Genomic DNA, 27,178 nt, shown 5'->3' with positions numbered 1-27,178 from the left:
CAGAGGAAATTGTAGTTACGAGCGTCACGTTGATAGCAAATCCGCAATTGGAGGACATCCATCTTATCAAATGACTATGCACATTGGGGTTATGTGCCTTCCTCAAGGGCACATCGACAGATTCTCCTTGTCAGCTTCGGGAGTTGAACTAGCAATCGTTCGGTCACAGGAACCCTGCTCTAACCACGAGACTACTTGCTGCATGGAGTGCAGGTGACTGCATTGTGCAAATGCCAAACATTGCTGACCGAGCAAAGATACAGTTGCTGGAAGGGATGGAGAGAAATGAAAGGACAGATTTATAGGTAAAGATCCAAACGCTGGAGCGTTGTCAATCTGTCTGTCGTTCTATTAAGCACCTTATCGGTTCTCTCTATTTCACCATTTACTCATAACTCTCCAGAGAATTAAGATGTTGCTCCGATCCTCATTCATAGAGAACATAAGCAGAGCTCATTTTGCCTCTGAGCAGAGCATTGAAGAGGTACTCTAGATTCTAGAAGGGTTGTAAGAGCTTTTGTGACATTGATGGTCATGTGACGATCACATTCATGCACCGCAGTTTTTCATTTCAAGGCTGACTTGAAGCGGAAGCTAGAATCTGTGAATGAAGAATTTGATTGATGCCCACTATTCATTGCATCCAATTAGCCCACACATATGGGGGAGGGGTATGGTGGGTGTGTGCGTGCGTGCGCTTGGCAGCACATACATATGTGTGTATGTAAATGTCCGTGTGTGTACATATCCTTATTCCTGCCTCTCTGCTGTGCTGTGTGTGTGCAGTGTTGAAACGAGGCAAGGTAAAGAAGAGTAAGAATGACCTGATTGGTGCTGAGGAGGGAGAGGATCACTTCACTGACATGTCCTCTGTTGGTAAGACTCAACCGTCCTGTACTCCTATCTGACTGACCAGTCAACTGTCTGACTGACCCCAACCTTCACATTTGACCTTAACTGACTAAATCAACCTTTGGCTAACACTGACCTTTTAGATAAGTCCTTGAGCTTGTCCTCACAGCTTGTACCTTATCTAGGCTATTGGGAAAATGTGTCATGTTCCCTCTCTGGTGACCTTTGGCCTATTAAAATGTTTTCCTATTCTTCATCCATCTTTTTAATGCCTCGATGTACTTAACTGTTGTCTCTGGTATGTAAACACAAATAACAACACTTGTTGTACAAGGAAACTGTACTCACAGTCAGATCATAGTCAGAGGTTCTGCTTGTTTTACTGATTCTTTGTATCAAATCAAATTGTATTGGTCACATACGCATGTTTAGCGGTGTAGTGAAATGCTTGTGTTTCTAGCTCCAACAGTGCCGTAATATCTAACAATTCACATAATACACACAAACCTAAAAGTAAAAGTGTCATGGGGATGCAGGCTTTACACAGTCACCCAGAGGTTAGGTTCATTTAATGTTCTTATTATAAACAAACTATAACTATAACTCCAGGATAATGGAATTAGAGTTTTAATATTAATGAAATTCAGTTTGCTTCACAGAAAAAATCTGTAATTGCTTGTCTTTGGGGGAAATCCTCCTAACCATGATAATTGAAATGATTTAGTGCATTCACATTAAAAGCACCAGCTGGATTCCTCTCCTGATAACCTCCAGTGGCTGTTTTACATCTAAATGAATGTCATGGGGATACAGCCTTTACACAGTCAAATCTTATATCTACATTTTTCCTGTTCTAGACTAAAGATCCTATTTCACTCTCATTGAGGCAGATTACATGACCTTTTAATGCAAAAAATTGCACATTTTCAGAGTGGAAAGTGAGAATTGAGGATACATTTTTGCCTTAGTCATTTGCGTCTTATCCATTTTAGTCTTAGTCGTGAAGGTCTTTCAATTAGCAAAGAAGCTTGGATTTATTCAGGTGGAATGTAGCGCGAGAGTCTAAATATGGAGCTTCTAGTGCGGTTGATTACAGCCTGAAGTAGCCTCAATACTCTTATACTGTTCCCCCTCAGATTCAGAAATACAGACTTAATGCTGGATGCCAATAGTTTTCTTTGTAAACTATTAGAACATGTAATATAATGTTCAAATCACCCTAGACTCCCTTTAGGGATTGTGATGTGATGTATGGCATGATACACCTTTCTGTGCTGACTTCCCTACTTTCCCTAGCCCCCCCAGGCTCTCCGTTTGGCCGAGCCAGCGTGAAGAGCAGTAAGCTGGAGAGCTCATCCTACTTCCGCCGCAAAGAGAGGAGAATGCGTTTCTTCATCCGTCGCATGGTCAAAGCCCAGAGCTTCTACTGGATAGTACTATGTCTGGTGGGCCTCAACACACTGTGTGTGGCCATCGTCCACTACGACCAGCCTGAGTGGCTCACCACTGCCCTCTGTAAGTCACACACACACACATGTGTATGCACACCAGGCACGTGCACACACACAGATGCCTACACACACATGCACAAATACACACACATTCACAATCAAATGGATGATCATTAGTAGCTGATGCATTTAGTCATTGATGGTTCTCCATCAATGACTCCAATCCCAGACCTGGCAGAGTTTGTGTTCCTGGGTCTGTTCCTGTCTGAGATGAGCCTGAAGATGTATGGCCTGGGAGCCAGGAACTACTTCCATTCCTCTTTCAACTGCTTCGACTTTAGTGTAAGTCACCATAAATGCCTGTGCAATACCTTTAAGAGCTAATTAATCTGTCTCAGATACAGATGCTTACTTAATTTGACTTACATGGCAACTGGATACATTTTTTATATGATAATTAAATGTTGAATTGTTTGATGTTGAATTGAATCAATTGATTGAATTGATTGGTCCTCTGTAGCTCAGTTGGTAGAGCATGGTGCTTGTAATGCCAGGATAGTGAGTTTGATTCTCCGGACCACCCATACATAAAATGAATGCACTCATGACTGTAAGTTGCTTGGGATCAAAGCGTCTGCTAAAAAGTATTTAGACCCCTTGACTTTTACCACATTTTGTTACGTTACAGCCTTATGCTAAAATTGATGAAATAAATAAAAATCCTCAGCAATCTACACACAATACCCCATAATACCCCATTAAAATCAGGTTCTTAATTTTTATTGCAAATGTATTAAAAACATAACTTATTGACAAGTATTCAGACCCTTTGCTATGAGACTCGAAATTGAGCTCAGGTGCATCCTGTTTCCATGGATTATCCTTGATGGTTCTACAACTTGATTGGAGTCCACCTGTGGTAAATTCAATTGATTGTACATGATTTGGAAAGGCACACACCTATCTGTATAATGTTGACAGTTGATCAAAAAACCAAGCCATGAGGTCGAAGGAATTGTCCGTAGAGCTCCGAGACAGGATTGTGTCGAGGCACAAATCTGCGGAAGGGTACCAAAACATTTCTGCAATATTAAAGGTCCCCAAGAACACAGTGGCCTCCATCATTCTTAAATGGAAGACGTTTGGAAGTCCCGGCCAAACTGAGCAATCGGGGGAGAAGGGCCTTGGTCAGGGAGATGACCAAGGACCCGATGGTCACTCTGACAGAGCTCCAGAGTTCCTCTGTGGAGATAGGAGGACCTTCCAGAAGGACTACCATCTCTGCAGCACTCCACCAATCAGGTCATTATGGTAGAGTAGCCAGACGGAAGACACTCCTCTGTAAAAGGCACATGACAGCCCACTTGGAGTTTGCCAAAAGGCACCTCAGACCATGAGAAACAAGATTCTCTGATGAAACCAAGATTGAACTCTTTGGCCTGAATGCCAAGCATCACTTCTGAAGGGAACCTGGCACAATCCCTATGGTGAAGCATGGTGGTGGCAGCAGCATGCTGTGTGGATGTTTTTCAGCAGCAGGGACTGAGAGACTAGTCAGGATCGAAGCAAAGATGAACGGAGAAAAGTTCAGAGAGCTCCTTGATGAAAACCTGCTCCACATTGCTCAGGACCTCAGACTGGGGCGAAGGTTTACCTTCCAACCGGACAACAGCCTTAAGCACACAGCAGAGACAACACAGGAGTGGCTTCGGGACAAGTCTCTGAATGTCTTTGAATTGCCCAGGTAGATCCCAGACTTGAACTCAATCGAACATCTCTGGTGAGACCTGAAAATAGCTGTGCAGTGACACTCCCCATCCAACCTGACAAAGCTTGAGAGGATCTGCAGAGAAGAATAGGAGAAAATCCCCAAATATTGGTGTGCCAAGCTTGTAGCGTCATACCCAAGAATCCTCGAGGCTGTAATCACTGCCAAAGGTGCTTCAACAAAGTACTGAGTAAAGGGTCTGAGTACTTATGTAAAAGTGATATTTCCGTTTGAAATGTTTCATAAATTAGCAAAAAATGTATTCAATATTGTTTTTGCTTAGTCTTTATGGGGTATTGTATGTAGATTGATAGGGGGAAAAGTCATCTTTAACATTTTAGAATAAGGCTGTAACTTACCAAAATGTGAAAAAAGTTGAGGGGTCTGAATACTTTCTGAAGGGACTGTGTGTATGTATACAGTACCAGTCAAAAGTTTGGACACACCTACTCATTCCAGGGTTTTTCTTAGTTGTTTTACTATTTTCCACATTGTAGAATAACTGACACAACTGATTGGCTCAAAGATGGAGATGGAAAGATGGAAATAAATTCCACAAATTAACTTTCAACAAAGCACAACTGTTAATTGAAATGCATTCCAGGTGACTACCTCATGAAGCTGGTTGAGAGAATGCCAATAGTCTTCAAAGCTGGCACCAAGGCAAACGGTGGCTACTTTGAAGAATCTCAAATATAAAATATATTTTGATTTGTTTATCAATTTTTTGGTTACTGCATGATTCCATGGGTTATTTCATGGTTTTGATGTCTTCGCAATTATTCTACAATGTAGAAAATAGTCAAATTAAGAAAAACCCTTGAATGAGTAGGTGTGTCCAAACTTTTGACTGGCAGTGTGTAATCAGTGACAGTGATTAGCTGCTGAGTAGCAAGTAGTAGCTACTTTGTTACAGTAGCTCTTTCGCCTTTTCTCCTGTCCTCTTCTCCACAGGTGATAATAGGGAGTATACTTGAGGTGGTGTGGTCTATGATCAAACCAGGGGCATCCTATGGCATTAGTGTGCTGAGGGCTCTTCGTCTGCTTAGGTTATTCAAATTTACCAAGTGAGTGAACACACATTTCTCATACAAGATATCAACATACATTCAGAATCAAATGTGGTGACAATATGAAGAATTCTTCCTCAGAGCAATGTTTAGCATTGTCCCACTCTGTCAGTCTATAATCCTATTAAAGTTAGATTGCAATCATTTTTTACTCACTAGATTAGTCAATAATCATGTGATTCACAACAAAAATGGAAAATGTGGATCTATTTACCGGTAGTACCACAATCAACCCTCCCACCATCCTTTCCTCCCTATATTCTCCTTGTCCATTCACCACTATCTCCATCTCTTTCTCTCTCTCTTCCTCCTTTCTCTTCTCTCTGCTTTTCCCAGGTACTGGAACTCCCTGAGGAACCTGGTAGTGTCTCTTCTCAACTCAATGAAGTCCATTATCAGCTTGCTCTTCCTCCTCTTCCTCTTCATCGTTGTCTTTGCCCTGCTGGGCATGCAGCTCTTCGGAGGACAGTGAGTATTCCCTACACACTCCTCCATGGAACCTGACCCTTGACCCCTAACTTTTCACCCCTGTCTCCTCTCTGATCCTACACACACCACACCTACCTACCTACCTGATCGCCTCTCTTTCTCTCTCTCTCTCTCTCTCTCTCTCTCTCTCTCTCTCTCTCTCTCTCTGTCTCTAACTCCTGATCCAGCACTGCCGTGGTGGCAGACACATTGCCAGAGCAGGGACCGGCACAGCAGTGTAGCTTTAAAACGGGACTGTGTAAAACCTCCTGATCTGTGCTATGATGTGTTAATGAAAGGCCTGGCTCTAACCCAGCTCTGCCTGCCGACAGCCACAAACACACCATCTGGTGGGACACTGTTTATCATTTAGACCGGAGGCCAGCCAAAATACCTTCCTCATTGTTTAGTCTGGTTTACACAGTTTATGTTGTTGTTAGATTTTTACCTCAGCGCTCTGAGTCAAAATAAGCTACCTTTCCCATTATATCCTCAACATTGTAGCAGGTAAGAGGTTAGAGCTCTTGAGGGAAACTCCTGTGTCATATTCTCACCTGTCTTCCAGAATGACGGCATTGGCGGGTGCTGCGCTCCAACTGGGCTATTTGGAGGGAGAAAGAGAGATGGTTGCCATGGTCTCATGCTCATTTTAAACTGGCTGTCCCGTCATAATTGCCACGTTAGTCTAGGCTGATGGATATGTGTGAAAACACTCTGACATGCACATGGTGCTCAGCTGTTGGGCCACATGCCTATCGTGATGAGTCTGAATCCATTTTCCTATAATCACCTATGTTCCGACTCCTTATGAAAGGACATGGGAGACAGAGAAAAGGCATTAATAGACTTCTATATTTGAGCTCAGACAGTTAATGATTGAGTTGATTATACACTGCAGAGGTTGCATCCCTATCAGCCAGCCTCAGACAAATGTCTCATTAAAATCCAGGGCGGTAGGGAAAGTAAACGGTTTGAGAGAGCAGTCTCCTGCTCCACGGGGATTTGAATGTCTGCAGGACTTAACTGCCTGCAGGAGATTTGTGAAAAGCTCAAATCAATTGCTCATATTTTTTATTTCACCTTTATTTCACCAGGTAGGCCAGTTGAGAACAAGTTCTTATTTACAACTGCGACCGTGCCAAGATAAAGCAAAGCAGTGTGACAAAAACAACAGAGTTACATATGGGATTAACAGTGTGTGCAAATGTAGTAAGATAAGGGAGGTACGGTAAAAATGGGCCAAAGAGGCGATTTGCTATTTACAGATGAGCTATGTACAGGTGCAATGATCAGTAAGCTGCTCTGACAGCTGATGCTTAAAGTTAGTGAGGGAGATATAATTCACCAGCTTCAGCGTCTAGTGCTTTGGGAACAGAGAATTAAAGGAGCAAATTTCTGGGCGCGGTATAATAGATTCAGGGCATAATGTACAGACAAGGGTATGGTAGGATGTGAATACAGTGGAGGTAAACCTAGGCGTTGAGTGACGATGAGAGAGGTTTTGTCTCTGGAGGCACCAGTTGAGCCAGGAGAGGTCTCCGCATGTGTGTGTAGTGGGACAAAAGAGCTATCTAAGGCATGTTGATCGGGATTGAGGGCTCTACAGTGAAGAAGATCTAGCCGAGACAGCAGTAGACAAGGCATATCGACATTAGAGAGAGGCATAAAAGTAATCACAGGTGTTGGTCGGGAGAGCTAAGACAATGGGTAAATGGCGATGAATGGGCAGAGCTGGTCAGTTAGGTACATACAGGACCTGAGTTCGAGGCTGGGGCCGACAGATAAACAAAATGAGGTACCGTGTTATTGAAACAGTCCAGGGGGCATCAGCTGTGTAGCCGAGTGATCATAGGGTCCAATGAACAGCAATAGGTGAGTCAGGGGGCCATTCGGTAGTCACTACTACGCTAGACAAGCGAGGGACACAGTGTTCAGAAAAGCTAGCGGGCTGGGGCTAGCAGGTGGTTCTTCGGCGACATCGTAACGGAATAGCATGTTGAGAACACATCGGGCGACTACTTCGGCAGACCAGTCGTGATGGATCGGTGGGGTTCCTTGTCAACAGTAAAGGGTCCAGGCCAGTTGGCAAAATAGGTATTTTAGCCCTAGAATCAGCTGGTATATGGGCCTAGCTCGAGGCTAGCTCAAGGCTACTTGGTGCTTGCTTCGGGACAGAGGAGCTAGCTGGGATGATCCGGTGTAATGATCCAGAGTGGCAGACATCCGGTGACGTGGTGGAGAGAATGGAATAAAAATAGCAGATCTGTACCACATTGGGTGAGGTGGGTTGCAGGAAAGTATATTTAGTTAGTAGATAGAAATTGAGATGAAAATATACAAGAAAAAAACTGCTATTGACACGGAATAAGACAAAGATAAACACACATCTGACTGCTACGCCATCTTGGAAATCAAATGCTCAAACCAAATGGTCATACGAACAATGGGGAGGATGGAAAGATAATGCAGTAGGAATTATTTTGGGGGGGATTGTGTTTAGTATTCATTTTTATTCACTTGTTGAAACCTGCCAAGTTGATGCAACTTGATTCCATTGATAAAGTAAGCTGAAATAACAAGGGATTTGTTTTTTAGATCCAACCAATTTTTTTCCCAGTGGTAGGCCCTTTCGTCTTCATTCTCATTGGTTATATAGGATATTTTGTGGTTTTCATGTTAGATATAAACATTTGATTATTACTTACTCTATTAGATAGAGATGGGGTTTTATAGGTGTGCTTTGTATTGAATCCCTCACGTGTTTCAGGGAACCTCTCAAAACTCGAATTTAGAGTGTGGCCACTTTAATGGAAGCGGATCCAACGCCTGCGTTCCCTTCTCGTTGTTAACTAGAGCATATTCCTCCCATTCTCCACAGAGCAGAGCTATTGTCTCAGGCGGTGGGGGGTGGAGTAGGGGGTTGGGTGGCAGAATCCATCGCAGTGTATCAGAGCCTCCTCTCACAAGCCTCTGTTTGAGGATTGATTTAATGACGTCTCTGTAGATGCCTTGGGGGGCGAGACAACAACATCCAATCCCTATTATCAGAGTATACACTGGAGTTCTGCACAGTGGCATCAGAGCATGCGGCCGCCACTGCCACCAGTGTGCCAACCTAGAAAGAGAAAGGGAACGAGGGAAAAGGCTGCATATCTGCAGGTGGACAATCTACAATTTACCACGCCCATGCTTAATATCTCTCTCACACACACCACCACCACCAATGGCTCTCTAAGCAGGGTACATGAGTTGTTTATAGAGCCGGTTACTGTGGTAACCCTAGGTGCCCTCCTCCCCATCCAACCACCCCATGTCTTCCTTCTACTGAAGCTCTTCTTCTCACACGACCCCATCACTTCCTCTGATGCTCCTCTCCTCACACGACCCCATCACTTTCTCTGATGCTCTTCTCCTCACACTACCCCATCACTTCCTATAATGCTCTTCTCCTCACACTACCCCATCACTTCCTCTGATGCTCTTCTCCTCACACTACCCCATCACTTCTGCTCACACTTTGTCCTCTCACATCCCCATCACTTCCATCCTGATGCTCTTCTCCTCACACTACCCCATCACTTTCTCTGATGCTCTTCTCCTCACACAACCCCATCACTTCCTCTGATGCTCTTCTCCTCACACGACCCCATCACTTCCTCTGATGCTCTTCTCCTCACACGACCCCATCACTTCCTCTGATTCTCTTCTCCTCACACGACCCCATCGCTTCTGCTCACACTTTGTCCTCTCACATCCCCATCACTTCCATCCTGATGCTCTTCTCCTTACACATCCCCATCACTTCCATCCTGATCCTGACATCCTGACATTTTTTTTTACCATAGCATGTACTTGAACATGTTTAAATTGACCAATTCAGCACATTTGGGCAAGCTCCTGGCAGACTTGATACAAAATATTGTGCAGTAATGTAATTCTTCACTGGATCAGTCTGAAACTTTGCACACACACTGCTGCCATCTGGTGACCAAAATCTAAATGACACCTAGACTCCTATCTGAAAGTATGGCCTTTCTCTTGCATTTCAAAGATGATGGAACATAAATAAGTGCATGTTTTTTTGTTTGTATTATCTTTTACCAGATCTAATGTGTTATATTCTCCTACATTCATTTCACATTTCCACAAACTTCAAAGTGTTTCCTTTCAAATAGTATCAAGAATATGCATATATTTGCTTCAGGTCCTGAACTACAGGCAGTTCGATTTGGATATGTAATCTTAGGTGATTTTTTTTTTTAAAGGGTACGATCCTTAAGAGTGCCTTTGAATGGGGTATGGGATGTTCAGGTCAAGAACTGCAACACTGCTTGTTGTATCAAGAATGGTCCACCATTCTTGTTGTGAGGATACAGAATCAATAGACCATTTATTTTGGTATTGTCAGGTAGCCTGTTTCTGGTCTCAGGTTCAAGAATGGCTGAAAATGCATTGATCTAAAATTGACCCTAGAAATAGTCCTGTTAGGAGATCTGGAGAGACCTGGTCAGTCAATTACTAATATACTTATACTCTTACTAAAAGTATTTATCTTCAACACGCAATCTGTAGATTCTATTCGATTAGATAGAAATTGTACATTAAACATCATAGCATAATTGAAAGATAGGTGTTGTGTAGAAACACGAAGTGGGTGTCCCAGCAGAGATAGATGGGATGGGCTGAGGGAAGCTGAGGGTGACCATCAGAGATAGATGGGATGGTCTGAGGGAAGCTGAGGGTTGGTATGTGGAATTGGAGACAAGTGGGAGTGGAGTTGATGTGTGAGAGAGAGATTGATGGTCAAAAGATAAAGGGGAAAAAAATCTAAATAAAACATAATAAAAGTACATTTGAATGACACTAAGTGGCAGTGTTTTTACAACTAATGCCAGTTTGCCTGAGGCTGATGCCGTGCAGGTGTTGGTACACATGCATATACACACACTCTCATTCAAATAAACACATACAAGAACACGCACATACATGTAATAGTGCCAGACATGCACACAAACATATCAAGTAGGCATTGCTGTTATGTTTTCAGTTGTCCTTGATGTCCATTGATGTCAAATTATTATTATTTTTTTGCTGTTTTCTTCTGTCTTTTCCTTTTTTCTCTTTAGTTCATTCTCTTGGTTGTGGGGGTGGGGAATGGAATTAATTGGGGGTTTTTTGTTGTTTTTTTCGGGGGGCTGTGGGAGAAGTCTCGAATGGTTGAGGGACAGCTGTTGGGGAACTGAGGGGGGTTCTTGGAGGGTTTGGGTTTCACAAGATTGATCATGAAAAATGAAATTATGACATATATTTAATATCACTATCATGCACACACACACACCCTCACACATAAGGATGGCTCTGTTGGGGAAAGACTGATACATGTTTGATAGTGTCTTGATGCTATATTGTTTGTCCTTCATGTTCTAATACTTTAATGTTACCCCTTCCTTGTGTTTTTTGTAATAAATAATTATATATAATAACAAAAAGAATGGTCCACCACCCAAAGGACATCCAGCCAACTGTACACAACTGTGGGAAGCATTGGAGGCAACATGGGCCAACACCCCTGTGGAACGCTTTTGACACCTTGTCATTCCACAATGAATTGAGGGCAAAAGGGGGGTGGGGGGGTGCAACGCAATATTAGGAAGGTGTTCCAAATGTTTGTTATACTCAGTGTATGACTCTATGTAACAGCTATTGCAAGTGCTAAGGTAAGTCCATCAACATTGTTTTGATGGATATTGATATTGTTCAACAATTGACAAAAATGTATGAAAAAAAGTGCTCCTATGAAAATGTGCATCTTCTCTGAACACTGTATGAAGTGCAGAAAACAAATGATCAGTTTGTTGCAGGGGACGGTAAGCATTTGACCGTGTTAGAATTGAAGGATCATCATAGGTAGCATGTATCTATAACATGGGGTTTGTGCTTGTTCTGTGGGATGACCGTACATCCCTCCATTGCATCTTTATTTCATTCTCTCACTTCTTCACATCTTCTCCAGTTTCAAGACTGCGGACTCAGGTTTTGGCAGGTTTGTTCCTCAAAATGGAGGAGGTCATTTTAAGATGGGGTGGGGGTTCTTGACAACTTGAGCAGCATTTCCTCTGTGTGTGTGTGTGTGTGTGTGTGTGTGTGTGTGTGTGTGTGTGTGTGTGTGTGTGTGTGTGTGTGTGTGATTGGTAAGGTCATACAAATTACCTGGATAATACTTGGGCATGTCTTATTGCTTACAGCCAATAATAATAATAATAATCTCAATTTAAAAGTATCTGTTTTTAACCTCTATTCCGCTGAGCTTTGCATTGACTGTAATGGAGGATTTTGACCTGTCTTGTTTTGTGTAATAACTATAGTCACAGCTACAGACACACAGCTACCTCTGATGTTCAGGTCTCTTCTACATGTCCTCACTCTCTGACTGCATCCCAAATGGCACCCTGTTGCCTTTATAGTGTGCTACTATTGACCAGAGCCCTATGGGCCCTAGTCAAAAATAGTGCACCATGAAGGGAATAGGGTGCCATTTGGGAAGTAGACTGTCTGTTTTTCTGCACTACACCATGTAGATTGTTCAGGCGTCACATCAGGAGTGCTGTAAAGGTCGGAGCTATGGAGCTGTGTGGCTCCCTCCATGGTGGCTTGTGTTTCCTGGTGTCGCATGGCTCTGTATTATTTAATGACATATATAACAACCTTCACTTCATCTCTGAAACCACTCCTCACCTGAAGCCTTGGAATGCACAGTGTCGATCCCCACATTCTCTCAGAACTCTATTGCACCGGTGTATAACATTATACAAGGTTCTGTTGGTGTGTGTAGGAGTGTGTGTGTAAAGGTTTCAAAGAGCAGGTTTGACATAGAGAGTCAGACAAGAGAGATAGAGACTGTAATGTAATTGTAACAAGGTACAGTAACAATGTGAATGCCTGGGTCTTGAACTCTGAGTTTCTTCTCCTAATTATGTCTACATCATACTGTCAAATCAAATCTTATTTGTCACATGGCCTGAATACAACAGGTGTAGACCTTACTGTGAAATGCTTACTTACAAGACCTTAACCATACAATGCAGAAAAATAAGAGTTAAGAAAATATTTATAAAATTAACTAAAGTAAAAAATAAAAAAGCAACAATAACGACGCCATATACAGGGGGTACCAAGAGTGTGCATACTAGATGCCAGATGATGTCAGTTGGCAAACATGAAGTAATTCAGGGTTGTTGTAGCATATCCAATGACTGCAAATGTCATGATACTGGATTTACACATTTCAACGGCTGTGACCATAAAATGCACTCCGCTCAAACCTACATGTAGATGGAAACCCATGTATCTGATTCTGAACACCCTGCCTGTCCTCTCTCAGGCCAAACGTCTTCTATTCGACTCAATCTGTCCATTGTTCTTTCTCCAAGGTTTAATTTTGAAGAGGAGACGCCGACGACCAACTTCGACACTTTCCCGGCGGCCATTCTCACCGTCTTCCAGGTACTCGGTCTCTTCTTCTCTCCATTTAATGAACCAACTAATTTGGCTTTTCACTCTGGAGCTCTATCCTTCGGAATGTTGGACTAGATTAAATAATTGTGTTTTGAACTAAGATAATTTGCAATTAGTGGAATTTGTTGGTCTAACTACTTTTTGTCTCTGTCTCCAAATTACTCATCTTTCTGTTAGCCTGTGTTATACATTTACTTAAAGTATTAATTGTTGAAATGTTGACCCTACATTATAACTAAATATTTTGTATTCTTCATTTCATACACTGAACAACTCCCCCAAAAGCTACATTTTCTATTCTATCTCAACGGCAGATTTTGACTGGCGAGGATTGGAATGCAGTGATGTATCATGGTATTGAGTCCCAGGGGGGCGTACGGCGAGGGATGTTCTCCTCGGTCTACTTCATCGTCCTCACACTCTTTGGAAACTGTATCCTCTCTGACTCTCCGAGTCGTGCCACTGCATGGATATCAGAGATTTCATCTGCATTAAATATTCATATAGTTAAATATAAATATCTCATGGCAAGTGCTGCAATGAGAGCTGTAAACTTTGAAAATTATTCCTGTATTCCTGCTCCTGTACCCCCTTAGGAGGGTTCCCCCAGTGAATTCTGTCCATTTCAACCTCGCACATTTCCACCACATCCGGTCTGTTGCTGATGCTTGGTTGCAATGCACCACGGCTTAGCCGTGAAATCCACTAAAATTATGTTAAAGTTTTTCCTGAGCTTAGTTCCAACCAGACACGCTCCTGAATGTCTTCTTAGCTATCGCCGTCGACAACCTCGCCAATGCACAGGAGCTCACCAAGGTAAGTCTGATGAACCCACAGAACCACATTCTAGGGAACTTTAAAGAACAGTTCTGAATAAAATTACCCCTGGTAACCCATCCCTTATGGTTTATTGGTCCAGGATGAGGAGAAGCAGGAGGAAGAAGCCAATAAGAAGCTGGCCCTGCAGAAGGCCATGGAGGTGAAGGAGGTCAGCCCCATGTCAGCAGCCAACATCTCTATCGCTGCGTAAGTCGCCCACCCTCCACCCCCATGTTCTCTAAACATGGTCTTTCCTGTGTCCCCTCCCATTCTGACACCAGCCTGTCGCTATATTGTCAAGTATCAGATATAGCTGGTTCTGCACATGGTCAATGTGCTGTTGGTGTCTTGGCTCTGATCACTGTCTCTCAATGTGTCTCTGTTGTGATTATCGCCTCTGTCCATTTGCATTCTCCTAACTACACAATTGACATGTCTGGCATGTTTCTGTCTACGTGTGTGTGCTTTGACGATGATCCTTCTCTTTCTGACAGGAGTAGATGATTGATCTGAAACAGATCTCCAGTCAGCAGCAGTTTCTCTGATTGGCCTTTCAGTCTTATTTCGTGATCATCAATACAACTGATTCATGCATTAGAGTCTGATGGAGTCAATCAGAACATTGTCAACATCAGCAATCTCCTATAACCTATTTACTGTATCTAACCAACAGCCATGCCCTCTCCCCACTGGAATTGGCTATAGGACTAATTCTTGAATTGTGTCATTATCAGCATTAGGAATGCCATTATGTACTAGGTAAAGATGAGCTCTATTGACAACAGTACTCTATAAAGAATATTGACAAAACATTTTGACAGTCAATATGTCATTGGTTTGTACATGACAATGCATCAGTAATGTCATTCTCAGCCCATGTGGGACACATCATCTATTAGATGTTTATGACATGTCCTCTGTGTCCTGACTGTGAGCCCAATGACCCGGGCACGTCTTGAAAAAGACCCTCAGAGTAGCAGTTTTGATTTTGGATCCTTTTAGCCTTTACCACCATAATGAATAAGATAATATGGATAGGAGGGACCTGGTCCAAGATCAGCACACCTACTTTGAGATGCTTTGTGGATACGGGTCTAGGTCAGAATGGTGGTTAGTTTCAGAAAACAAATCTTTGAAAAAATGAATTCATCTCTCATGGACAGATGACCAAATTACCCACTATTTGAGTTCTTAATCAACCAAGATGAATAATGAATAAACACATTTTAGATTGACAGAAGCCTACTGCATCAATCCTGATGATTGCTTTTGAAGATGGATTTGCCATAAATAGCCACTTGTTTTATCTGTGCTTGTTACGTCCGTTGTTGGAATGAGACCAAGGTGCAGCGTGGTAGGCGTACATCTTTCTTTATTTCGATGAACACAATTTTTTTTTTAAAGATACACGAACGTACCATTCTGCAGGCTACACAGTAACTGTACAAAAACAAGATCCCACAAACTCAGGTGGAAAACAGGCTGCCTAAGTATGATCCCCAATCAGAGACAACGATAGACAGCTGCCTCTGATAGTGAATCATACCCGGCCAACAAAGAAAAAGAACACATAGATTTGCCCACCCAAGTCACACCCTGACCTAACCAAATAGAGAATAAAAAAGGCTCTCTAAGGTCAGGGCGTGACAGTGTTTTTATCTGAATTTTATCTTTTTAACATAGAATGATTAAACCTTAATGAGGTTCATTTGTCAGTCTATTTCAAAGCTATGTTGATCCAGGTCATTTCTGAGGAAATGTTTCATTTTTAGATATCTGCATAATGTGCAGTTTTACAAGGCTTTTTACTTTTGATTAATGGAATCCATAATCGTCTTTTATTCACAAAAGTAATCATGATGTTTTTTAAATGAAGACCATTGTCTGTTTGATTGAAAATGTCACTCTTACGTTTGAAAGGCTTTGTAAACCCATTGTGTATTGAACTTTGCAAATCCACTTTGATACCATTTCTTTAATTACATTGACTTGAGTGTTATTTCTTCTGAAAGTTTTCAGTTTTATGTCTTTGGTAACACTTCAGTGAAGGGGTTTAGTATCAATAAATATTTGCACCCCTCGTAGTCACTTGACCACAGTATGTAACAGTGTGTGGTGTACAGCACTACAAAGTACAGTACTACAAACTATCTATACTGTATAGTGTACACTACCCCTACTGCTGAAGTGTTAACCACTATTCTAGTTGTTGCTCTGTTGGACTAGTCCTTGTTCGTGGAGGGGACAGGTGGACAGACAGGCAGGCAGACAGACACTTTATGGAGTCCACCTCTCCCCACCATATCCTTTTGGTTTGTGTCTCATCCTTTCTTTCTTTTTGTTTTTATTGTTTTTGTTCTGAATGTGCAGTTTTGTAAAGCAAAATCGAGATGCACTCTCTCGCAGCTCGTCCGTCTCCAGCGTGCATTCACCGTGAGTTTTTGCTCTCTGTTACAATGTTACAATATTTTTACGCCCCCTCCTCTCCTTCCCCTCTTCCTCGCCCATACCTGCCTCCTTCTGCTTCCCCTTTCACCTTGTTCCTCCTCTCCTTTCCGCACTCTTCCTCGCCCCATCCACTTCTCCTCCTCTCCTTTCCCCCCTCTTCCTCGCCCATACCTGCCTCCTTCTGCTTCCCCTTTCACCTTGTTCCTCCTCTCCTTTCCCCCTCTTCCTCACCCATACCTGCCTCCTTCTGCTTCCCCTTTCACCTTGTTCCTCCTCTCCTTTCCCCCCTTCCTCGCCCATACCTGCCTCCTCCTGCTTCCCCTTTCGCCTTGTTCCTCCTCTCCTTTCCCCCTCTTCCTCGCCCATACCTGCCTCCTCCTGCTTCCCCTTTCACCTTGTTCCTCCTCTCCTTTCCCCCTCTTCTTCGCCCATATCTGCCTCCTTCTGCTTCCCCTTTCACCTTGTTCCTCCTCTCCTTTCCCCCTCTTCCTCGCCCATATCTGCCTCCTTCTGCTTCCCCTTTCACCTTGTTCCTCCTCTCCTTTTCCCCCTCTTCCTCGCCCATACCTGCCTCCTTCTGCTTCCCCTTTCACCTGGTTCCTCCTCTCCTTTCCCCCTCTTCCTCGCCCATATCTGCCTCCTTCTGCTTCCCCTTTCACCTTGTTCCTCCTCTCCTTTCCCCCTCTTCCTCGCCCATACCTGCCTTCTTCTGCTTCCCCTTTTGCCTTGTTCCTACTCTCCTCCCCCTCTTCCTCGCCCCATCCACTTCTCCATCTCTTCTTTCCCCTCCTCCTCCACCTAGCCTTCCAATCCCTCTATTAAATCACTCTCTCCATTCTTGTGATCCTTCCAGTCTTCCCAGAGTGTTGAGATATGCTTGAAACTGGAGAACCCAGTGGTGGCTCACTGGTGGCTCTCATTATAGATTGAGATTTCAAATAATAATACTTGTCTTATTTACTGAAGTTAAGGCAACTGTGTGTGTGCGTGAGTGTAAATGCATGTACGTAAATGCGTGAGTGTAAATGCATGTACGTAAATGCATGTACGTAAATGCATGTATGTAAATGCATGTACGTAAATGCATGTATGTAAATGCATGCATGTGTGTAAATGTGTGTGAGCGTGACTGAGTGTGTTTCTGAATACTGAATTGTGCATAGCTCCAGCTTTCGTCTCCACTGTGTTGACGTCTGAAATTATGAGAGTTTAACCTGAGCTTTTGTGAATAATTGCCAAATAAATATTAAATGCCTTGGAGCACGGTCAATTCCCAAGACATTTTATCAATTTTACAGCTTGTGTTTTTTATACCCCGGAGTTTCACTTCTTCAACACACTGGGTGAGGACCAAACGAATTATAGTACAGTAGCCAAGGGGTAGTATGCCATACTACACAAATCAAATAAAGTGAAACATAGCATTACGTTGATTTAACCTCTGACCTCTTTGAAATTGCATGAATTTGGCTTAATAATTTTTGCCAATTAGTAACAACTCTCATTTCTAAACGTTGTGGTGTTGTTGTTGCTAATCTGTGTGTATGTTTCTATCTTGTCCACTGTAATCTCTCTCTCATACCAAAATCACAGCTTACATTATTTGTCTATTGCTTTTGTTGTCTGTTTTATCTATTCCCCTGCCCGTCAAGTCTTGAGTTACAGGTGACACAAAGAATGCAACTTTACTAGTCATACATACATACAGTTGAAGTCAGAAGTTTACATACACTCAGATTGGAGTCATTAAAACTTGTTTTTCAACCACTCCACAAATTTCTTGTTAACAAACTATAGTTTTGGCAAGTCGGTTAGGACATCTACTTTGTGCATAACACAAGTCATTTTTCCAGCAATTGTTTACAGACAGATTATTTCACTTTTAATTCACTGTATCACAATTCCAGTGGGTCAGATGTTTACATACACTAAGTTGACTGTGCCTTTAAACAGCTCGGAAAATCTCAGGAAATGATGTCATGGCTTTAGAAGCTTCTGATAGGCTAATTGACATAATTCGAGTCAATTGGAGGTGTACCTGTGGATGTATTTCAAGGCCTACCTTCAAACCCAGTGGTTCTTTGCTTGACATCATTAGAAAATCAAAATAAATCAGCCAAAACCTCAGAAAACAATTGTAGATCTCCACAAGTCTGCTTGATCCTTTGGGAGCAATTTCCAAATGCCTGAAGGTACCACGTTCATCTGTACAAACAATAGTACCCAAGTGTAAACACCATGGGACCACGCAGCTGTCATACCACTCAGGAAGGAGACGCGTTCTGTCTCCTAGAGATGAACGTACTTTGGTGCGAAAGGTGCAAATCAATCCCAGAATAACAGCAAAAGGACCTTGTGAAGATGCTGGAGGAAACAGGTACCAAAGTATCTATATCCATAGTAAAAACGAGTCCTATATCGACATAACCTTAAAGGCCGCTCAGCAAGGAAGAAGTCACTGCTCCAAAACCACCATAGAAAAGCCAGACTACGGTTTGCAACTGTACATGCGGACAAAGATTGTACTTTCTGGAGAAATATCCTCTGGTCTGATGAAACAAAAATGGAACTGTTTGGCCATAATGACCATCGTTATGTTTGGAGGAAAAAGGGGGAGGCTTGCAAGCCGAAGAACAACATCCCAACCGTGAAGCACGGGGGTGGCAGCATCATGTTGTGGGGGTGCTTTGCTGCAGGAGGGACTGATGCATTTCTCAAAATAGATGGCAGCATGAAGGAGGAAAATTACGTGGATGTATCGAAGCAACATCTCAAGACATCAGTCAGGAAGTTCAAGCTTGGTCGCAAATGGGTCTTCCAAATGGACAACGACCCCAAGCATACTTCCAAAGTTGTGGCAAAAAGGCTTAAGGACAACAAAGTGAAGGTATTGGAGTGGCCATCACAAAACCCCGATCTCAATCCCATGGAAAATTTGTGCACAGAATTTGAAAAAGCTTGCGCGGGCAAGGAGGCCTACTAACCTGATTCAGTTACACTGTCATGAGGAATGGGCCAAAATTCACCCAACTTATTGTGGGAAGCTTGTGGAAGGCTACACGAAACGTTTGACCCAAGTTAAACAATGTAAAGGCAATGCTACCAAATGCTAATTGAGTGTATGTAAACTTCTGACCCATTGGGAATGTGATGAAAGAAATTAAAGTTGAAATAAATCATTCTATCAACTATTATTCTGACATTTCACATTCTTAAAATAAGTTGGTGATCCTATCTGACCTAAGACAGGGAGTTTTTACAAGCATTAAATGTCAGGAATTGTGAAAAACTAAGTTTAAATGTATTTGGCTAAGGTCTATGTAAACTTCCGACTTCAACTGTATATTCATAGTGTACACACAGAGTCATACAGTCAAAAACATGTGTACATAGAAACCATCTTTGAAATGATTCCTTTGGGCCTCCCGAGTGGCACTGCGTTCTAAGGCACCGCATCACAGTGCTTCAGGCATCACTACAGACCCTGGTTTGATCCCAGGCTGTGTCACAACCGGCTGTGACCTGGAGTACCGAAGGGCGGTGCACAATTGGCCCAGCGTTGTCCGGGTTAGGGGAGGGTTTGGCCAGGGGGGCTTTACTTGGCTCATCGCGGTCTAGCGACTCCTTGTGGCAGGCCGGGCTCCTGCAGGCTGTCTTTGGTCATCAGTTGAACAGCGTTAAGCGAGCAGGTGTTAAGAAGTGTGGCATGGCAGGTCATGTTTCAGAGGACGCATGACTCGACCTTCGCCTCTCCTGAACCTATTGGAGAGTTGCAGCGATGAGACAGGATCGTAATTGGATATCAAGAAATTTGGGAGAAAAAGGGGGTACATTTTTTTTTAAGTATAGCATATCCCATGGCAGGAAGAACAAAGGGTTACTTGCCTTGAAATCTATATTTCCCTCCCATCTTCATACTAATCCACTAGATTTTGGCCTTGGTATGAAGTTTATGTAAAACCTAGCCTTTGTCTGAATCCAGACCCATTATTCCTGTTCTGTATTTACTCAAGTGTTCTAGTTTGTCAGGCATGTTAGCTTACCATTAAGAGAGTAAAGGAACTAGGAGATCAACGTGAGGTATTTTCAGCTGCTGGTATGAGGGGATGGAGATGAAAGCTGGCTTCCCCCATTATGCAGGTCACGACTGGCTGCTCACAATACTGGAGAATTATCAACTGTTGTCATCTACAGTACTAACTCAGATGAATCGATGAAACAGGAAGCATAAGCAAGGAGAAAATGACATCCCTAACAAAACAACACCTCCACTTCACTGACCCTCAACACTGGGGCCCCACAAGGGTGCGTGCTTAGTCCCCTCCTGTACTCCCTGTTCACCCATGACTGCGTGGCCACGAACTCCTCCAACTCAATCATCAAGTTTGCAGACGACACAACAGTAGACCTACAGCATCCAATGTCACAGGAAGGCCAAAAGGATCAACAAGGACATCAATCACCCGAGCCACGGCCTGTTCACCCTGCTATCAGGGCGAGATCAGTACAGGTGCATCAAAGCTGGGACTGACAGACTGGAAAACAGTTTATATCTCAAGGCCATCAGACTGTTAAATAGCCATCACTTGCTAGCTACCACCCGGTTACTCAACCCTGCACCTTAGAGGCTGCTGCTCTATATACATAGACATGGAATCACTGGTCACTTTAATCATTTTTACATACTGCTTTACTCGTCTCATATATATATACTCTATTCTATTCTACTGTATTTTAGTCAATGCCACTCCAAAATTGCTCGTCCTAATATTTATATATTTCTTAATTCCATTCTTTTAATTTTAGACTTGTGTGTATTGTTGTGAATTGTTAGATAGTACTGCACTGTTGGAGCTTTGAACACAAGCAGTTCGCTACACCCACAATAACATCTGCTAAATATGTGTATGTGACCAATAACATTTGATTTGATTTAATGCAACCATCACATGTTCTCACATGCCTGTTAGACCTCACAGGGAACCGTTGTGCTTCTTGTCCAAACATGGCCAGTGTGCATCCCAAATGGCACCACCCTATTCCATAGTACACTACTTTTGACCAGGGCTCTGGTCATAAGTAGTGAACTATATAGGGCATATGGTGCCATTTCAGATGCAGCCCATGTGTGAATCTGTAGAGGGTTTGGGTGAGCATGTTTTAAACCCAAGCGTGGTAAATGACAAGTTTACTAATGGGAGTATTTGTGTTGGCACATCCATAAAGACCATCTTGTGTCTCCAGCCAGCAAAGTCCCACTGTTGTTTGTACAGCAACTCAGACCATATGGGAGAAATTAGCGTTTTGTTTTGTGTGCAAGTTGTGAAGCTCAGATGCTCATGGGTTGATATGCTTGTGCTATGGATGACAGTGTTTTCTTAAACACCATTAATGCCAAAATAGGAGAGCTCCAGGTGAGCTGCTACTTCACTCTAACACCCTGTATCCCTCTCACTCCTCATATCCGTTCCCCTCACCTGTCCATTGGCCCTGCAGTAAGGAGCAGCAGAGAGCCAATAAGATAATGTCAGTGTGGGAGCAGCGCACCAACCAACTGCGTCGAAACAACCTGAGAGCCAGCTCCGAGGCTCTGTTCAACGAGCTGGACCCCGAGGAGCGTCTGCGGGTCTCCTCCGCCCTCCACCTGCGCTCCGATATGAAGACCCACAACGACCGCCCCCTAGTGGTGGAGCCAGGTAACGGGGACAATCCCCGACCCCCCGAGGAGGACAGAGACGGAGCAGACCCCCAGAAAGAGGGAGGAGACCCCCACGGTCCACAGCCACGCAAGCACTACCGTCACCGGGAGAGGAACGGGGAGAATGAGGAGAGCAGGCATCACACCCACCACAGCCGCAGTAGGGACCACTACCACACAGACGGGCCCCGGTCCAAAGAGGGCAAGGTGGAGAGGAACCATAGTCGAGAGGGGGGGCAGGGCCACAGGCACCATCACCAGGCTGAATCCCCAGAGGAGGGGGTTAATGGAGGGGGAGAGGGAAGGGAAGACCGCCACCACCACTCCGACAGACAGGGGAACGGGGCCCTGGCTACCAGGGACAGACTGGAGAGCAGGGGCCGGGGCCACAGGGAGGAGAACGGAGAAAGGAGGAAGCACCGCTCACGCAGAGTCAGGGCCCAGTCAACCCTGGATGGAGACGAGTGCAGAGAGAACGGAGAGAGAAATGGAGACAGGGACCAAGGACACAGGTGAGACCAGTGCTGACTGACCAACACATTCTCAATGTGCTTTAATTACCTATTTTTACTAAGTCATCACCGCAGAGCTTCACTGATGTGCACAGGCTGTGTTTTGAATGTTTTGCAGGGACAGGCAGACCGACTCTCAAAGGGAGAGCTTGGCCACCAGTCCTGTGCAGCCTCCTGCAGGTCTGCAGGCTGGAGAGAAGCAAGAGGATGCTGACAACCAGAAGAACAGCCACAGAGCCAGCCAGGCAGGCCTGAACAGCAACACTGTCCACATCCCTGTCACCATCACCGCCCCATCCAGAGAGACCACCATCATACCCAGTCAGTACCCTAGTCTCTATCTTAGTCCAGGAGTTTTCTAACTTTTCTTGCCCAGGGACCCACCGCCAAGGCAAACCAGCGACCCAGTGACCCCCCCATCATATGTTAGCAAAACAAATTGTGAATGATAACGGCAAGTAGAAGTAATTAACATTTAATAATGATAAACAGTTTAATTTTTCTGACCACCTCACAGTTCATTGGAAGAGGAAGTGTAAACTCTACATAGTCTATTACCTAGAAAGGCATCTTCGCGGCATAGAGAAAGTGTTGCTGTTGTAAAGCACATTTTCAGCTATTCTTCAAATTTTCTCATTGAACTCATTGAAAATTTTGAAGCCATTTTTCAGAAATTCTACACACTTTGGCATAGAGCTGAGACAATTTTGCCAATTCTATTTTGCCATGGCTAATGCTGTGTTCCTCTGCTCAAACATTAGAACAATTTTAATGGACATTTATTTTTATGATTCTCCCTGACTGTCTAGCTTTTATTTGATTGTTAGTTCTCAAAGAGGATATTATGAAAAAATAAAGTGTTTTGTGTGCTTTCTGTCTGTTTTTAGTCTTTAAAGTTGACACTGAAATAGTTTTTCCATCCCGTAAATTGCCACTTAAACGGCCTGCTTAAGAATTGTCTCCATATTAAAGGGATAGTTCAGGATTTTGGCAATGAAGCCATTTATCTATTTCCCTAGAGTCGGATGAACAGGACCAGTTTGCATGCTAACTGTTCCTGTAGGCTTCCAGTCATTGCACTAAGCCCAGTTAGCATGGGCTAGTGAAACAACCTCTAACTTCCTTCATGCTGGACGCAGTGACATAACAATGGTGGGGAAAAAATCCCCACAACCCCTAGGGGGCCGCGGACCCTAGTTTGAAAACCCCAGCCTTTATCAATACCTCAGTCTGTACCCCAGTCAGTTCCCCACTGTGTTATGTTCCTCTTAGCCATAGGCTGCAGGGTGAAACACTTGGGTGAAAGTGTCGTGTAACATTAGGTTAGTATGACTGATCAGTGCCTGATCAGCTGTGTGTTGGTTATGTTGTAGTGAAGGTCTATCATGAGTTCTTTCTCTGAGTGTAATCTCTCTCTCTCACTCTCGCACTCACTCTCTCTTTGATAGTGGATAACATAGACTGTGAGAACCTCCCCCTGAACGAGGAGAAGAAGGACTTGGAGGAGGAGCTGAAGAACGGTCCCAAACACATTCTCCCCTACAGCTCCATGTTTGTGTTTGGACAGACCAACCCGTAAGTCATGTCCTGAGACAGTGAACCTGTTGGCTAGTAAGACTAGTCTGGGCTCAAACTGTTTCTGCATTTCTCTATTGGGTGCCACTCAGTATTATGTCAGCGTTTTGAGAGGTTATGTTGAGTGCACTCAGTGAGATACCTGTGCTGTTCAGGGTGCGTCGGCTGTGCCACTACGTGGTGAACCTGCGTTACTTTGAGATGTGTATCCTGTCGGTCATCACCATGAGCAGCATAGCCCTGGCTGCTGAAGACCCTGTGCAGGCCAATGCACCACGCAACAACGTGAGTCCTGCAAGAGTACACACACACCCACCCACACACACACACACACACACACACACACACACACACACACACACACTGCTGGGTATTTGGGTACGGAGGCCTGAGGAGCAGTTCCTACTAGCGCTAAAGGAATTGCCTCCAAATCCCAGAACCCCCTCAGTCCGACTGACTGACTAGCTGATTCATTAGGCCTGATTGAGCTGCCAAAAGCTTCTAGAATTTCTGCTAATATCACCTGAAAGTTATACTTTGTGAGAGTGCTACAGAAACAAAATTAGTAATAAATATGAGCTGAGTGCTGCTAAGGTGATTGCCTGCTGTGTGTCTTGAGGAAGAGGAAAGAAGACGGGCTGTGTGACATCTGACTGAACATTCAATCATTTGCAGGTGCTCAAGTATCTGGACTACGTCTTCACAGGAGTGTTCACCTTTGAGATGGTGATTAAGGTGAGAGGTCATACTGGTGAAATGGTTGGAAATAGACATACAACAGTTTCCTCAGTTTGAACACACAGAGGTACTCTCTTAGGTTGCAGCTAGAATTAGCTCCACTGTAATGCGGTAGCACTGGTATTACAGTATATCCAAGACCAGGGCTCCTTGCTGAAGTGGTAACATTCATCCCATTAACATTCATAATGTGGATCATCTTCCTTATGACTTTAACTCTGTGTGTAGATGATAGACCTGGGACTGCTCCTTCATCCTGGTTCTTACTTCCGGGACCTGTGGAACATCCTGGACTTTATTGTGGTCAGTGGAGCTCTGGTGGCGTTCGCCTGCTCGTAAGTAAACACTTGACATACTGTTTGTTCTTGTGCCAGCTGTAGGTGGGGTTGAAGGGGCAATCCGGGATTCGAAAAACCAAACAAAGCAGGCACCTGCTTTTTGTTTTGTTTTGTTTTGGTAAAAAGCTGAGAAATGGGGCTGGAGAAATTGAGAAACTTAAGTCCAAAAATGTATGTTCCAATCCCAGATTGCCCCTTTAAATTGATTACAGTATTAGTACTGTTTCAAATCCTTTTTCAGCCAACAGCACCTATCCCGTAGGTTGTCACTTCACAGTCAACACACTGACTCTCCAGCTGGCGCATCTACAAATATGCCAGTCTGGGTGGTGCACTCACTCACCCGCCACAGCACAAAACATTCCCCCAAATCAACCTCTCTGTACAGCTCTGAGGGGCTCTAAACCACTTTGCCTGTGGTTATTTGCCAAAATGGGTTGTTGCTCAAACTCTTCTTTTAAACTTTAATCACCCCTCCCATCTGTGTAATAGGGTGTGTGGGATTTGGTTGCTCCTACCTACTCTTGCTCCTACCTGACACGCAGGCGTCCCATCTAGAGCTCTGGAAATGCAAATGCGCTACGCTAAACGCTAATAGTATTAGTTAAAACGCAAACGTTCATTAAAATACACATGCAGGGTATTGAATTAAAGCTACACTCGTTGTGAATCCAGGCAACAAGACACATTTTTAAAATGCTTTTCGGCGAAAGCATGAGAAGCTATTATCTGATAGCATGTAACACCCCAAAAGACCCGCAGGGGATGTAAACAAAATAATTAGCATAGTCGGCGCTACACAAACCGCACAATAAAATATAAAACATTCATTACCTTTGACCATCTTCTTTGTTGGCACTCCTTGATGTCCCATAATCACTATTGGGTCTTTTTTTTCGATTAAATCGGTCCATATATAGCCTAGATATCGATCTATGAAGACTGTGTGATAAACGGAAAAAAATAGCGTTTCATAACGTAACGTCATTTTTTAATAGTAAAAAAGTCGACGATAAACTTTCACAAAACACTTCGAAATACTTTTGTAATGCAACTTTAGGTATTAGTACACGTTAATAAGCGATAAAATTCATCAGGAGGCGATGTAAATTCTATAGGTGGTCGTCTGGAAAAATCTCAACCAAAACATCCTGTTGGAGGCCGGAGGGAATCGGTTCCCTTGGGTCGGTTCGACCAAGAATCAAATCCGAAGCAAATGAGAAGACTCTAGACATCCTGTGGAAGCTGTAGGTACTGCAACCTCGGCCTCATTTAATACGGTTCACCTTTAACAATTCCTGGAAGTGGCGCATGGATATTTTTTTCCATTTTCAGTGATCAGATTTTCCTGCGCTTTTCGATGAAACAGACGCTCTGTTATAGTCACAGCCGTGATTTAACCAGTTTTATAAACGTCAGAGTTTTTCTATCCACACATACTAATCATATGCATATACTATATTCCTGGCCTGAGTAGCAGGGCGCTGAAATGTTGCGCGATTTTTAACAGAATGTTCGAAAAAGTAGGGGGTAGGAGCAAGAGTTAATGAGCGTGAGGTTAAGCTGGGGAGGTGGGCAGGGGCTTCGTCTTAGTGCTAATGTACAGCAGTTGTTCTCTCCCTCCCTGGTACTGAGAGGGAAATGTTATCAGGTGCTTCTATGGCAAGTAACACACACAGTCTCAGACATGCACACACAAGCACACACATGCACACACACAAAGACAATAAAGGGAGGTGAAATCCAGTCTTTCCAACCAGTAAAAGGAAATGGTGTATTCTCTCCCACAACCACTCAGTCAGTTATTTTGCACCCCAGTGGTGTCATGGTGGGGCTAATGTGTAATAACCTGAGAAGTAGTCTATTGTACCACATTTGTATTGCTGTTGTCTATCTTACTCTTCTCTCTTTTTTCTGAACTGTAGC

The 27,178-nt window shown here is 43.6% G+C and overlaps 1 protein-coding gene across 6 annotated transcripts in view; it reads left to right on the top strand.

The window, feature by feature from the left end:
• LOC112220330 (voltage-dependent N-type calcium channel subunit alpha-1B-like) overlaps positions 1-27,178 on the top strand; it is a 227,845-nt gene that overhangs the window by 148,671 nt on the left and 51,996 nt on the right. For 5 of the 6 annotated variants that reach the window (XM_042302402.1, XM_042302403.1, XM_042302405.1 and 2 more), the window contains 16 exons: positions 787-876; positions 2,149-2,367; positions 2,533-2,645; positions 5,026-5,138; positions 5,478-5,609; positions 13,040-13,112; positions 13,439-13,556; positions 13,873-13,940; positions 14,044-14,150; positions 16,314-16,376; positions 21,888-22,601; positions 22,720-22,922; positions 24,050-24,176; positions 24,332-24,461; positions 24,852-24,911; positions 25,143-25,249. In XM_042302402.1, coding sequence (XP_042158336.1) covers positions 787-876; positions 2,149-2,367; positions 2,533-2,645; positions 5,026-5,138; positions 5,478-5,609; positions 13,040-13,112; positions 13,439-13,556; positions 13,873-13,940; positions 14,044-14,150; positions 16,314-16,376; positions 21,888-22,601; positions 22,720-22,922; positions 24,050-24,176; positions 24,332-24,461; positions 24,852-24,911; positions 25,143-25,249 — 2,437 coding nt within the window. The remainder of the gene's footprint in view (positions 1-786; positions 877-2,148; positions 2,368-2,532; positions 2,646-5,025; positions 5,139-5,477; positions 5,610-13,039; positions 13,113-13,438; positions 13,557-13,872; positions 13,941-14,043; positions 14,151-16,313; positions 16,377-21,887; positions 22,602-22,719; positions 22,923-24,049; positions 24,177-24,331; positions 24,462-24,851; positions 24,912-25,142; positions 25,250-27,178) is intronic. The other variant, XM_042302406.1, reaches the window with a different exon arrangement.

Source organism: Oncorhynchus tshawytscha, linkage group LG20, assembly GCF_018296145.1.
Source record: "Oncorhynchus tshawytscha isolate Ot180627B linkage group LG20, Otsh_v2.0, whole genome shotgun sequence".
NCBI classification, from domain to species: domain Eukaryota; kingdom Metazoa; phylum Chordata; class Actinopteri; order Salmoniformes; family Salmonidae; genus Oncorhynchus; species Oncorhynchus tshawytscha.
The sequence above is the reverse complement of the archived record's forward strand: the minus strand, read 5'-3'. Positions and strand labels throughout refer to the sequence as shown.